Raw genomic sequence first — 13143 nt, forward strand, 5'->3', positions numbered from 1 at the left:
TTAAGTAAAAATTTGCCAAAAGGTCATATTCTTCAAATAATTGTGTAGACAATATTCAATAGGTAATCTTGCATGTAGTATTTTAAAGAAATGTTGTATTGGAAACTAGATTCAAATTTTATTGTGTCATTAAAAAATAGCTTAAATGAAATGTGAAAGGCATTATTATATAGTAAAAGTGGGAAATGAAAGGAATTCCTGCCCCTGCCGAAGTTTTAAGTTAAAGTTGAAAAAATAATATAAAATATATCCATATACCTTCTACCTATATAAAATATGTTAACATTTTTATACTTTTATACACATAATACTCTCTATGTATATATAAATAAATGTATATATTATGTATATATACATTTTATTTCTATTTCTAGTTATATATTATATATGATTTTATGTATAAATTTGTATGTATAATATATTGTATAATTATATAGAGTATATATTACATATGTATATATTATATATGTACAATAATTATATATTAGTGTGTATTATATATTTTGCAGTTTTTCGGTTTGCTAAATCATTTGAAAATTAAGTTGCATGCATCATGACACTTCACCTCTAAACAGTAAGGCCATTCTTGTATATAACCATAATACCATGATCACATCTAAGAGAACAACAATTCCACAATATCGTGTAATATTCAGTCCATAGAAAATTTCTCCAGGAGTTCCCACTGTGGCACAGTAGTTAATGAATCTGACTAGGAACCATGAGGTTGCAGGTTCGATCCCTGGCCTTGCTCAGTGGGTTAAGGATCCAGCGTTACCGTGAGCTGTGGTCTAGGTCGCAGATGCAGCTTGGATCCTGGTGGCTCTGGTGTAGGCCGGCGGCTACAGCTCCAAATGGACCCCTAGCCTGGGAACCCTGTATGCCACGGGAGCGGCCCTAGAAAAGGCAAAACGGCAAAAAAAAAAAAAAAAATTTCTCCAGTGGTCTATTTTTGAAACAGTGACTTGTTAAGTTTTTGTTATTATTTCTTTTTAATCTAAAATAATAACTCTGGGAGTTCCCACCATGGTGTAATGGGTTAAGAAGGTTGCTGCAGAAGTGCAGATTCGATCACCAGCCCAGTGCAGTGAGTTAAAGGATCTGACATTGCCACAACTGTATTGTAGGTTGCAGCTGTGGCTCAAATTCAGTCCCTGGCCCAGGAACTTCCATATGTTGCAGGTGTGGCCATAAAAGTAAAAATCAATCAATCTAACTTCTTTTTTGTGTGTGAGCAGTCATTTACTTTTGGCAAAATCCAGGCCAGTTGCCTTGAAAATCACACATTCTGAGTTTTCTGATTGCTTCTTTGTGGTGGTATTTATCTTGTTCTTTGATCCATGCATGCCCTTTTGACTGGAAGTTAGGTCTGGAGACTTGATTTAAAGTTTGGCTATTTTTGATATACACTTCCTAGATAACGTTTAGTACTTTATATTTTGTTATATTAACAGCTGTGTGGAAGGATTTCAAAATGGTCTGTGATAGTGCAATTCTGGAGGAAATTGAGTTAACTTTTGGTATTACTGATGTTCAGTTTGATCAATGTGTTTTTGGATCCTAGTTGGAGAATCACCCTTGAATTTCACTCAGGTGCCAGTTTCCACACTGGGCAGGGAAGCTGGAAGTGGGAGTTCATGGTAGTGGAGTGATGTCATGTATATAAATGAGCTTTGTAACAGTGGGAAGGGAGAGCTTGGAAATGGGGATTCCCTTGACTATTAGGACAGTGGAGTAGGTGGTGATTCGCCTTCTTAAATTTTGTCTTGTTATTTGGTTTTATGAGTTTGTGGTCAGTACAATTAAGTGCCTCATAATCAACACTGTGGAAATGAATACTACTTTGTTGTGATTAGAACATCGGTCCTGGTTGAGAGATACTGAGTTATGCTAATTGAGAGTGATCAATCCCAGTTTACAGGCTGTCTCACATTTCTAAGGTTAAACTTTTAGGTAAGTTGTCAGCTATCTTGCATACACTTTGCAAAATCACTTTGGGAGGTTTCTACAAAATATAGGTGCCCTGTTTCTGCACCACATCTACTGAATCACGTTCCATGGGGGAGGGCATGGGTGAAGCCCAGGCATCAGTATTTTACAACACATGCCCAGGTGATTTAGTCATGTCCTAAGGTTAAGAATGAATGGTGTAAGAAGCAATAGCAGCAATTAGGAGACTGATTATGATCATGGAACTTCTTTGCTTTAATTTCCCTCAGACTCAAAGTTCTCTGAACTCTTCCCTTAGAAGGTCATATTGAAATCCCACACACTAGGAGCCTAATGTGACCCAGACCAAACTACCTGGAAGGAAAAAGCATGCTGTGACCCTCTCTGTCATGGATAGATTGATATCTCACTCTCTTGTTTGTAATTTTTATGAAAAGATGGATTTATAATAATTGGAGCCTAGTGCCCCAAATTATATCCTTGCGCCTTCCCTGCAGTTTGTGGTTTAGTGACAAGAATTCATTGTACCACAGGATATTCTTTTTCTGTGAATGATACATTTGCTTCAGGGCAAAGTCTGATTACAAATGCAAGTGAAGTAAAACCGTAGGACACAGCATCCTGAGCTGCAGAGCTGGGAAGGGGCTGAGGGTCGGAGGTGGCAGACGTACATGGGTTAGATCCCAAGCTTTGAGGCCAAGTCTGTTGGGACTGAGGAACAATCCTTGAGACTAACCACTCATAATGGGAACATGCAAAGGCAGAATTTCCCATGAATTCGCCATACTAGAGTAGGCCAGTTAAAAACAATTAAAATTGTATTTTAATTTTAGAAAGTCTTGGCCTATTGCCTTAGTTCACGGAGGTCTTATAAGGAAGTGATTGTAGAGCAATTTGAGAACAGAAAGTATTTTTAATGCTATATTTTATTTGCATTAGAAATAATGATTTACATGGAGGGAATGAGTCAGACATTATCCACACATTGGATTAGGCACATTCCCTGTCTAGAGCTTGGACTCTCTGAAAAAAAGAGTATGTAAATTTAGCCTCATATCACATAAGTGCTATGGGAATAATTGTAAATAATTGGATTATTAGTGAGGAATTGGGAGTGTGGGCAGATTTTTTTTCTGTGGTTAGAGTATTGGACTAAAAACAGCATAACTTTGGCAATATAAATGAAGCACAGGACAAAAAGCACATGCTGCCAAATCGGAATGACATTTGAAAACCACGTTAATACAGCATTTACCTTCCAAAAGATTTTTAGATCCAATTCTGTTTCAGCCAGATTATGCCTCTCCCTCTGCAATCAGCCATTTTTGTTGAAAGTTTGACTCTACAAATACGGTTATGTCCATATACTAAGCCACACTGTCAAATGAACCGGTTCTTCTCCTTGTCTGCACTGATAAGGATCTAGTGTGGAAATGTGTTAAGTCTGTAGATTCTGTTATACATATTCAAAACTATTTGCCAAACAGTATATTTAATAAAGATGAATTCCCTATGGGCTTTAGAGATGCCTAATGAATATCGTCAGAATTAACAAATGCTCTTTCTATTCCATGTGTTTCATATTGAAATGAGGGCAAAAAGTTTTTGACCCTGGAAAAGTCTTAAGGGTTATTTTTCTTTTGATGAAAACCTTCCAGTGAGGAATTCATGTCATGAACCAGTGTGAGACAGGACTGACTCAGATTTTCCTAGCATTTTCTAGTGTGCCTTGATTTTGCTGGTATCACTCACAAAACACTGTATTTGCATCTACCCTAAATCTTTGCAGTCCTCATTTATAAGATGATTCTGAAGAGTATCTTGGCAAAATGAAGAGGAAAAATAAATCCAAGTGGTGTTGAAGAGAGAACTATAAATTAAAATTCATGCTCCATTATGTTTTTTAAAGATTGAAAAATGGCATACGAACATGCCCCTGTATGATTAGTGTATTTGCATTTGTCTCATTCAGAGAGGAAAACAGGAAATAAACCTAAATATCCTTCCCTGTTACCTAACATGGAAGGTTTTATGTTTTTTTCAATAAAAGATTATGTTGCTGTGATCTTTCCAGTCTGAAAAATAAGATACGTATAGTCATAAAAATCTTGACAGCTGTTGCATAAGATTAAACATTTTCATCCCTAAAGAATTCAGCAGTGATGTACACTTAATGCTGTGTGTAGTAATGAGGAATTGGAAGCAATTTAAATGAAATACGGTATGCAAATTATTGAATAAATTATGTTATAACTTAATGAAAAATTATGCAGCAATTAAAGTCACATTTTGGAGTAGTATTTACATGGGAAAATGCTTCTGACAAAGTTAAGTGAAAAAACAGCAGGATTCTCAGAGTTCCTGTCATGGTGCAGTGGAAACGAATCCGCCTATTATCCATGAGGATGCAGGTTTGATCCCTGGCCTCGCTCAGTGGGTTAAGGATCCGGCATTGTTGTGACCTGTGATGTAGGTCACAGATGCGGCTCAGAACTGGCCTTGCTGTGGCTGTGACATAGGCCAGCAGCTACAGCTCCAATTAGATGCTAGCCTGAGAACCTCCATATGCCACGGGTGCGGCCCTATAAAGACAAAAGACAAAAACAAAAAAACAAAAAAAAAACCACACCCCAAAACATCAGGATTCTCAATATCCTGTAATGTCTTATATGGGGGAAAAAATCTGAAAAAAAATGGACATATGTACATGTATAACTGAATCACTTTGCTCAACACCTGAAGCTAAAAACAATATGGTAAATCAACTGTACTCCAATATAAAATAAAAGTTAACTTAAAAAAAAAAAAAAAACAAAACACAGGGAGTTCCCATTGTGGCTCAGCAGGTTACGTATCTGGCTTGAGTCCATGAGGATGCGGATTTGATCCCTGGCCTTGCTCAGTGGGTTAAGGATCTGGCGTTGCCGTGAGCTGTGGTGTAGGTTGCAGATGTGGCTCAGATGTGGCTGTGGTGTAGGCTGGCAGCTGTAGCTGCATTTCGACCCCTAGCCAGGGAACTTGCATATGTCTCAAGTGCATCCCTAAACAGCAAAAAACAAACAAAACAAAACAAAACAAAAAAATCCCAGCAGGATTCAAAATTGTATATTTGGCATAATTTCTATTTTGTGACACAAAATAAAAATATATATGTATAAGTTATGTAAAATAATATAATTAATATGATATCAAATGTTTAGGTACAATTATGTGTGATTTTTATTTCCTTATTTATGTTACTTCCTTTTCCTGAGTGTCTGAAATAATTATTTTAGAATCAGAGAACTATATAAAATATTATAATTTAAAAGAGTTCTCGTCATGGCGCAGCAGACGACTAGGAACCACGAGGTTACAGGTTTGATCCCTGGCCTCACCCAATGGGTTAAGGATCTGGCATTTCCATGAGCTATGGTGTAGGTCGCAGATTCGGCTCAGATCCTGCATTGCTGTGGCTGTGGCGTAGGCCAGCAGCTGTAGCTCTGATTTGACCCCTAGCCTGGGAACCTCCATATGCCACGGGTGTGGCCCTAAAAATCAAAAAAATAAAAATAAAAAAATAAATGAGAGGTACTGTCTATCAGAGGAGTAGTTATTAAATGCCTCTAAGTACTATTTGGAAGAACTGAGCTGAAGAAAGGGAGGATGACTTCAGCATTCACCTTTGTCCAGGCAGTTGAGGTAATCAGGAACAATTTTGTTGCCCACTGCCATGTTGCTGAGTGACATTTTCTTTATTGACAGAATGAACCGAGGACAAGGATTTTTTTCGACAGCTCGAGCATTTAAGCATTTGTTTTCTTGTTTGAATTCACTATCTATGAAAGACAATAACAGATTTGGAATAGATCTGTCATATTATGAAGAATATTAAAATATACTTAGAATTTGACAATCTAGAAGTAAAAAATAATCAGGGCAAAAAATGCAGAAATGAAGTAAAAAGATGATAATAAACTGAGGACCTGTAAGGAGATAGGGCTGGGAAGGTGGGCCAGAGCATTTCCAGACTCAAGGGCAGCACTAAGGTTAGTTTTCTGGAATGATAACTCTGGTGGGATTTATGCACCAATTTACACAATTTTTGCCCTGTTTTGGTATCCTGTACTAGTATTTACTTAATTTTCTTCTTTAAATTGAATTAAAAGGTTTTTTTAAATTCTTTCTTATCATAGCAAACATATCTGTGAAATCATGAGTCTGGTATGTTTGTATTTTTTAATGATACAAATTAAAATTAATATTAAGATTTTTAATTTAATTTTTAAATTGAAATTAATTTTTAAATTAAAATTAATATATTGCCATCACTGATACACATAGCACACTTCTGGCATGGAGAGAGGGATCTGTGGAGGTGAGGACTTGACGTTTTGGTTACTTTGTCCACGGCTCAAGTGCTGCCATAATTTGGGTCTGGTTTTCTGTCTGTACTTGACCAGGTGAAGCTTTGTTGTAGGAATTTTTTTAGAAGACTCATCCTCCAGCATGGGCACTAGAGCAGTGCTATTGACCACAGGTGGCTCATTCCAGCCACCTGGAAGGGAGATAAGGGAGAGTGAGGAGGAACATTTAGGGATGGGGAGCAGATGAGTTCATAACTGCAACAGAGAGAAATGAGGAGAGAATACCCAGGATAGAGGGATGCTAGCTGGTAAGAGTCAGCTGTTGCCCAAATGTTGTTATGGTTTAGCTTGTTCACTCTTATCAGTCCTGTATTAAAGAGTTGTCCTTAGTAAATGGCATATCGTGTCCCATGAGCTACTTAGAGAAAGAAAGACATGAATATAACCCCGTGGTTTCATTAGCACACACAGTGATTTTCCTAAACCTGCAGAATTCAGTGGTGAAAGGAACTTACCAGGATCATTTAGTCCATCTGCCCTCTCATAGGAAAGCCTCCATCCATGCACTTCCAGGAATGGCGTGAGGAAGCATGCGGTGTTGGGTAGTGGATGGAAGCCCATAAGTCTTGCCACAGCCCAGCCTCCGTTATCTGTCAAGTCCGCAGTAGAACAGAAACGGTTATTATGGACCTGGTTTCCCTCACAGGGAGGCTGGGGACAGCATGGCTTTAGTCCTCTGAGCTCACTACATCTTAATCTTTCTTGTTTGCTGGCTGCTGATCTAGATTGACTTTCTCTCTTTGGGGGTGGAGAGTGGGAAGAGAGAGAGACTGATTTTGTATTGGATGAGGTGACTTCGAAATTCTCCCTCCGTCTTAGCTTATCTTTGTTTGCTTTAAGATGATCCTTTTGCCCAAGGGGTACAATGATTTCAGATCAGTGCTCTCACTCTTTAAATTAAATATCTGCTGTCTCTTCCATTGCTGACTTTTTTGGTGGTTATTTTTTGTTTTGAATAAGGTGGGTTTTTTTTTCCCCCCTGGTTTGCTTGTTTTTTTGTTTTTGAAATAAGATGGACTCAATCCAAAAGAAACAGGTAACCATTTTCTTTTTGTTAGGAAGCTCCGGGTAAGAAGATGCCAAAATTTGCCTCATTGCAAGTTTTGAAATTCTTTGCTTTCTCCTACCTAAATCATAGACTATAGGCTCTGTGAAGGCAGAGATTTGGCCTCTTCTAATCACTAAAGCATCTATATCAAGCATAGGGACTGATTCATATTAGTCACTGATACATATTCTTATGTGAATGAATGTTTAAATAATACCATTAGCTGATGTTTGCATAGCATATCACAGTTGTATTTGCCATTAGCTCATCTGATCATTAGAGCAGCATCTTCAAAGTAGATAGGAACTGGTGTTTTTTCATCCTCATTTTGTGGGTGAAGTAAATGGGTTCGAAGGTGGAATGGTCTGCTTGAATCTTCACAAAGAGTCAGTGATGGGGTCAAGGGAGTTCTATCCCTGGAAACCGTTTCCCAGCCTGGAGTGCAGCAAGATGGGCTCTGCTGTTCTGCGTGATGGTTCCTGCTTTTCTGGACTTTCATGGAATTCTCCTTCTGTATTTTTCAGATTATAGGACAGGTCCATGTTTCACTGTGGTCAGCAACCAGATGTGCCAGGGACAGCTCAGCGGGATCGTCTGCACAAAAACTCTCTGCTGTGCCACAGTCGGACGCGCCTGGGGCCACCCCTGTGAGATGTGCCCTGCCCAGCCCCACCCGTGTCGCCGAGGCTTCATTCCAAATATCCGCACAGGAGCTTGTCAAGGTAAACCCCGGGCCGATGGAGTTATTAATGGATTCATCTTATTTGTTCTGGAGAGCCACTCTCCAGTGAAGTTGGAGAGAATGGAAAAGCAGTGTCAGAGGCATAACTTCACGATTTCGCTGACGGCATGATATCCAACTCAGGCATTAGGAGCATGGCTCAAGAGAGAGCAGCTGGTCCCCCTGGATTTTTCCTTGCCAGTAGTTCCCCCCTCTGACCCCAGAAGTGCTTCCCGGGGATGGTGTGATTCTGTTTACAGCAAGACCATACATTATAGCAGTGCTGTGTATAAACACACAGCAAAATTTGTGCACAAGGTAGTTTGTTTTTCTTAATTTATTTTCCCTTCATTTGAGATTATTGGAGTTCCTCTCTCTGTCTCATGGGTTATTCTTAGTTGACCTGAAGAAAATTGTTACTCTCTCCATTTTACATACTACATTATGCTTTTTTTTTTTTTTAACAAGTCAGAAATAAATTAGGATTTGTTTCATGGTTTTAAATATCCCCAGATGTCACCCGCTTGCTTCTTCTCCTGCCTCCCATAGAAGCCCTGACTCTGTTTTTGGCTTTTCCTCCTGTTCTTCCAGCTGTACAAATTCTTTTATTGTCTGGATGTCTGGCAGGAAATAGGAGGAAGTGAACAGAGGCAGCTCCACACTAAACTGATGGGACTAAAAGCTCCCAGGCTGTCTCCGTTTCCTTCAGACATCTTCAGAGCTTTTTTAGCAAGTTGCACTATTTTCAGAAAATTCAAGATATGCTCTTCTGAGGCAAACAGATCCCTAGTTCGGTTTGTTCTGTAGGTTAATTCTAAGGATATTGTGCAATGAAATAGAACTTGAGCTTAATCACTCATCTCTGTGGATCTTCATTAAATTGTCCTTCAATCCTCCACCCAGTCCCATACAACGGACAACTCTCTTGTATGCCCTTGAATGTATCCTTCTGACTGTTAGCAGCCACACAAAGTCACTTTGAAACCCTAGAATTACAAAGGGTAGATGGTACGATTTCAGTAAAAAAAAAAGAGTAAGTTTAGTTCCCCCTTTTCCCTGGTGCCTTCTTATTTTTCTCATCCTTAAGAAAGTCTTAGGGGGTTTTGAAAAAAATTCTTGGCCTTGGTGTTCTGAAGTTAGCTAGCACCCATGAACTCACTGACAGTGCTCAGAAAGCCAGATTATCAGTGTCCCACTCCCCATCCATGAACCCTAGTCAAAGGTTGAGGTGTTCACAGAATGAGATGGAAAAAGAAATGCTTTGGAAAAGATTGAAGAGGGAAAGGGAAGAGCTGCTCCTCTTTAGCTTTGATGTTCATTTCCTATAATTGGGACTTTTCCAGCATTTTCTTTTTTTCCTTCCTGACTCTGCTATTCAACATCCAAGGGAAGAAAAAAGTTTTTCATAAAAAGAAAATCTATGAAAGCCCATGGAATCAAAATGGCAGTTATATTGCCACTATGAGAATGAAATTCTTCATTTTTTTTTTTTTTTTCATAGAGAGTCTGTTATCAGCTTGGGGCACTATCTCCTTGCTGGTATTTTTAGCCCTTAGGCCAGATGTGAGGGACTCTGGGTACTGGGTTCAGAAAGGAGCTTCTGTCTTCAGCCTTGGAATGTATGGCCAGCAGAGAAGTACCCTCATAGATATTTCCTTTTGGTCAAAATTTGTGTTTGGCAAGACTATCTAGTTTGGCTTCTATGTCCATTTTAAATTTCAGATAACATTTTAATGAACATAGTCAACATATCAGGAATAGAAAATTCTGGTGTAAGACAAAATAGAGGTTAGCCATAAAACATAATCTAATTATACTCACATATTGTCATTCATTTCACTTTGAGCCAGGACATTCCATTTAAAACAGTGATGTTTTTATACCAAAACAGAGAGTAGATGGGTCAGGTAAACTCTTCCAGGACTCAGCATGGACTTGAGTGTTTAGCTGAGATGGGGCATGATCCGACTTACCTTTTAAAAAGTTCTCTCTGGCAGCTGCTTTGCTCTCCCTTCTTGGCCTAATTTCCTAGGTTGTTTAACTTTTATTGTGCAAGACAATTCTCCAGAACGTACAGTGAACATTTTCCATTTCATTTGTATAAAAACATTAGCTGCCTCGTGTAGTCTGAGTGATCTCATTCAAGTAAATTCTGTTTGAACTGAATCACTCAATACAAGTCTTAAAGACAGTGTTATCATAGAATTGTGTGGTGTTTTGATTCTAAGCCTTTCTTGAATACCTCTGGTTATTACTGTCAGTCTTTTTATCGTAGTATCCTTGTACTTTGCAGCATGCATAAGAAAACTCACAAAAGCTAATACCAACATTCCCCTCTGCATGAGGGAAGATGAAAGGTGGGAAAATAAAGAATGCTTTTGACTTCTAATAGCACATTATTGACCAAGTTGTGTTACTCAGTAATTTATTTTGCATCATGTAATTGTGAAAAACAGTTTCTCTCATCATGTTTCAAACACTGTGATAGATAATAACTCATTGGGATTAGTGTGATACTATAATTGTGGACAAACTGTCACATTTTTGTCTGCAATGAACTTTATATGAATCTCTCTCTCTCTTTCTGTTGCTTCTAAAATCTAACAGATGTGGATGAATGCCAGGCCATCCCTGGGCTCTGTCAAGGAGGAAATTGCATTAATACTGTTGGGTCTTTTGAGTGCAAATGCCCTGCTGGACACAAATTTAATGAAGTGTCACAAAAATGTGAAGGTAAGAAATATCATGCTTTGCAGTTAAGGGGTGGAGGGGCAGGCAAAACCCCAATCAGTGACAAGCTCTTTTGCAAATTGTTCTAAATCCTTCTGTCTTTGTCATTCCCGTGAATGTGTAAATATAATATTCTTACCAGGAATAATATGCTTTTGCGCTGTTGAACCAGAAAAAGCCTGCAGCTTTTTCCACTTTTATAGACCCAAAATAGGAGATCCATCTGAATCAAATTAAATATTAAAACATGAAATATTTTTGAACCAATATTTGGGTTAAAATGTTCAAGACATGTTTTTGCATAGTTCTAGAGACATGAATTTAAATTTGATCATTACATATCATTCAGAATGACGTATCTTCTGATGTTTTTCTAGCTAAAATATATGTTTGCTTTTTGTTTTTCTTTGGAGAGATCTATTAACTCTTACATTTATGCTCCTAGTACAAGTTTAGACTTTTCTGCCTATCAAATGGAAACCTTTTAATGTTAATCAAATAGAAAAATAACTTGAGGTAAATTTATATATTTGCATTTAGTTTATAGATTGAACTTCTAAAAATGTGTGTACAGAGAATATGTTCATATTCACCTCTCGTGTGATTTGCCAAAAGAGGCCTGGCTTCCAAGGGTAATAAATATTTTTTTCATGAGAGGGAAATATCCAGGAAATAAGTAGGCAGCATTGAATTCTTTTCTTTGGTGAGTTCATGTATTATATATATATATATAATGTCTGATGATAGTGTAACAGCCTGATTCTTAAGGCAACAACTTTCATCAAGCTTAGCAGAGAAAACTTTGTCCTTCATTCTCAACTCACTTTTCTTGGGGTGATTTAAAGTTTCATTTATTATTTTTATGGCCACACCCATGGCATATGGAAGTTCCTAGGCCAGGAATTGAATCCAAGCTGCAGCTGAGAGCTATGCTGGATCCTTTAAGCTACTGCCCCACAGTGACTCAAGCTGCTGCAGTCAGAATCTTAACTCACTACATCACAGTGGGAACTCCTAAAGTTTCATTTGGATGCAAACACTTGTTGAGAGTAGTTGCTGTTGTCTATATGCTCCTAAACCCTAGAAATGAAGGTTACTTCATTCTGAGTTATTTGTCTGTAATTGGATCTTTCTAATTTTCCAAAAATGGGTCATTTTTAGAATCTCTTAGCTTTCCAATTAATCTTTATTTGTTGATTGCCAGGGTATATCATATATGTGAAAGGCAGCTTTGAATACAAGGGGCAATAATTCATAAATTACATTTAAGAAGTTTAACGTCAACTTGCCCTGAAACTGAATAATCTAACTCCAGCAAAATTATCTTTATGGGTTAGAGTTGTTTTTAAGTGCTTAATCATCATATAATTTATAATATGTTCTTGAACATGTTATAATAGTCGAGGTAGCTGTGAAAAATATTTGAGTTCTTTCGAAGGAAGTAGGGCTTCCTTCTTGAGAACATTGTAAGTGTCGACAAATGATAAAGTTGACTCTCTATAGGCCAATGTAATTTAGAAGTTATATTGTGGATTAAGGTAGAAGCAGAGAAGTTTGGTGCAAAGAACTTAACCTGGTTTCATCCTTTCACATTATAAATTAAGGAACTGTCTTGGCTACGTTAAGTACCCTGAGTGAGGTCATCAGCTAGTGCTAAAATTTACCTCTTTTGACTCACTCGCTGGTGCTTGTTGTACCATATTGTCTTTTTTCCTGGATGCAAGCCATTACCTCCATTACTTTAATAGCTGTATTTCCTAATATTTTGAAATATTTAAAATATTATAGTATAGACTTCCAGGTATTAGCATAATATATTTTATGACATTAATAAGCTATGAAGGTTTATGCATGCAAGCTCCACATCAACAATGGGTCATTTGTAGGATTTCTCAGCTTACTGTATTCAGTTTCAAGAGATGCAGTCAAGATTTAGGGCAATTTGCTTATATGACTTGTCTAGTCTGTGCTTCTTTTTCTGAAATTATGATAGCTTCCAGTTTAAACCAGAATTAATTTCTGTGACCCTTGTTTTCCCTCACACTAGTCAGTTAACATCAGTCAGTATTGAACACCTTCTCTTGTTGTGAGCTAGACAGAAGATGCACAGATTTAATACCCAGGCTGAAAGAAAAATGATTCAAAATCCTTTTTATTAATGCTAAGAAACCTATTATGGTGGTATACCCAATGGACCAAAAATTCAGACTGAAAATTACTTAATCCTTTTCCACAAATATTTTTTTTCCCCAGCTACATATTGAAGTCAGTAGCAAGATAAAAACAAT

The 13143-nt window shown here is 37.7% G+C and overlaps 1 protein-coding gene across 2 annotated transcripts in view; it reads left to right on the forward strand.

Annotated features, from left to right (window-relative positions):
- FBN1 (fibrillin 1) overlaps positions 1 to 13143 on the forward strand; it is a 258581-nt gene that overhangs the window by 114272 nt on the left and 131166 nt on the right. For both annotated transcript variants that reach the window (XM_085011361.1, NM_001001771.1), the window contains 2 exon segments: positions 7929 to 8126; positions 10733 to 10858. In XM_085011361.1, the coding sequence (XP_084867487.1) occupies positions 7929 to 8126; positions 10733 to 10858 (324 nt within the window).

This window comes from Sus scrofa, chromosome 1 (assembly GCF_054392235.1).
Source record: "Sus scrofa isolate SSC_HxYL_T2T_F1_AM1 chromosome 1, Sscrofa_HxYL_maternal_Yorkshire_Landrace_v2.0, whole genome shotgun sequence".
NCBI classification, from domain to species: Eukaryota; Metazoa; Chordata; class Mammalia; order Artiodactyla; family Suidae; genus Sus; species Sus scrofa.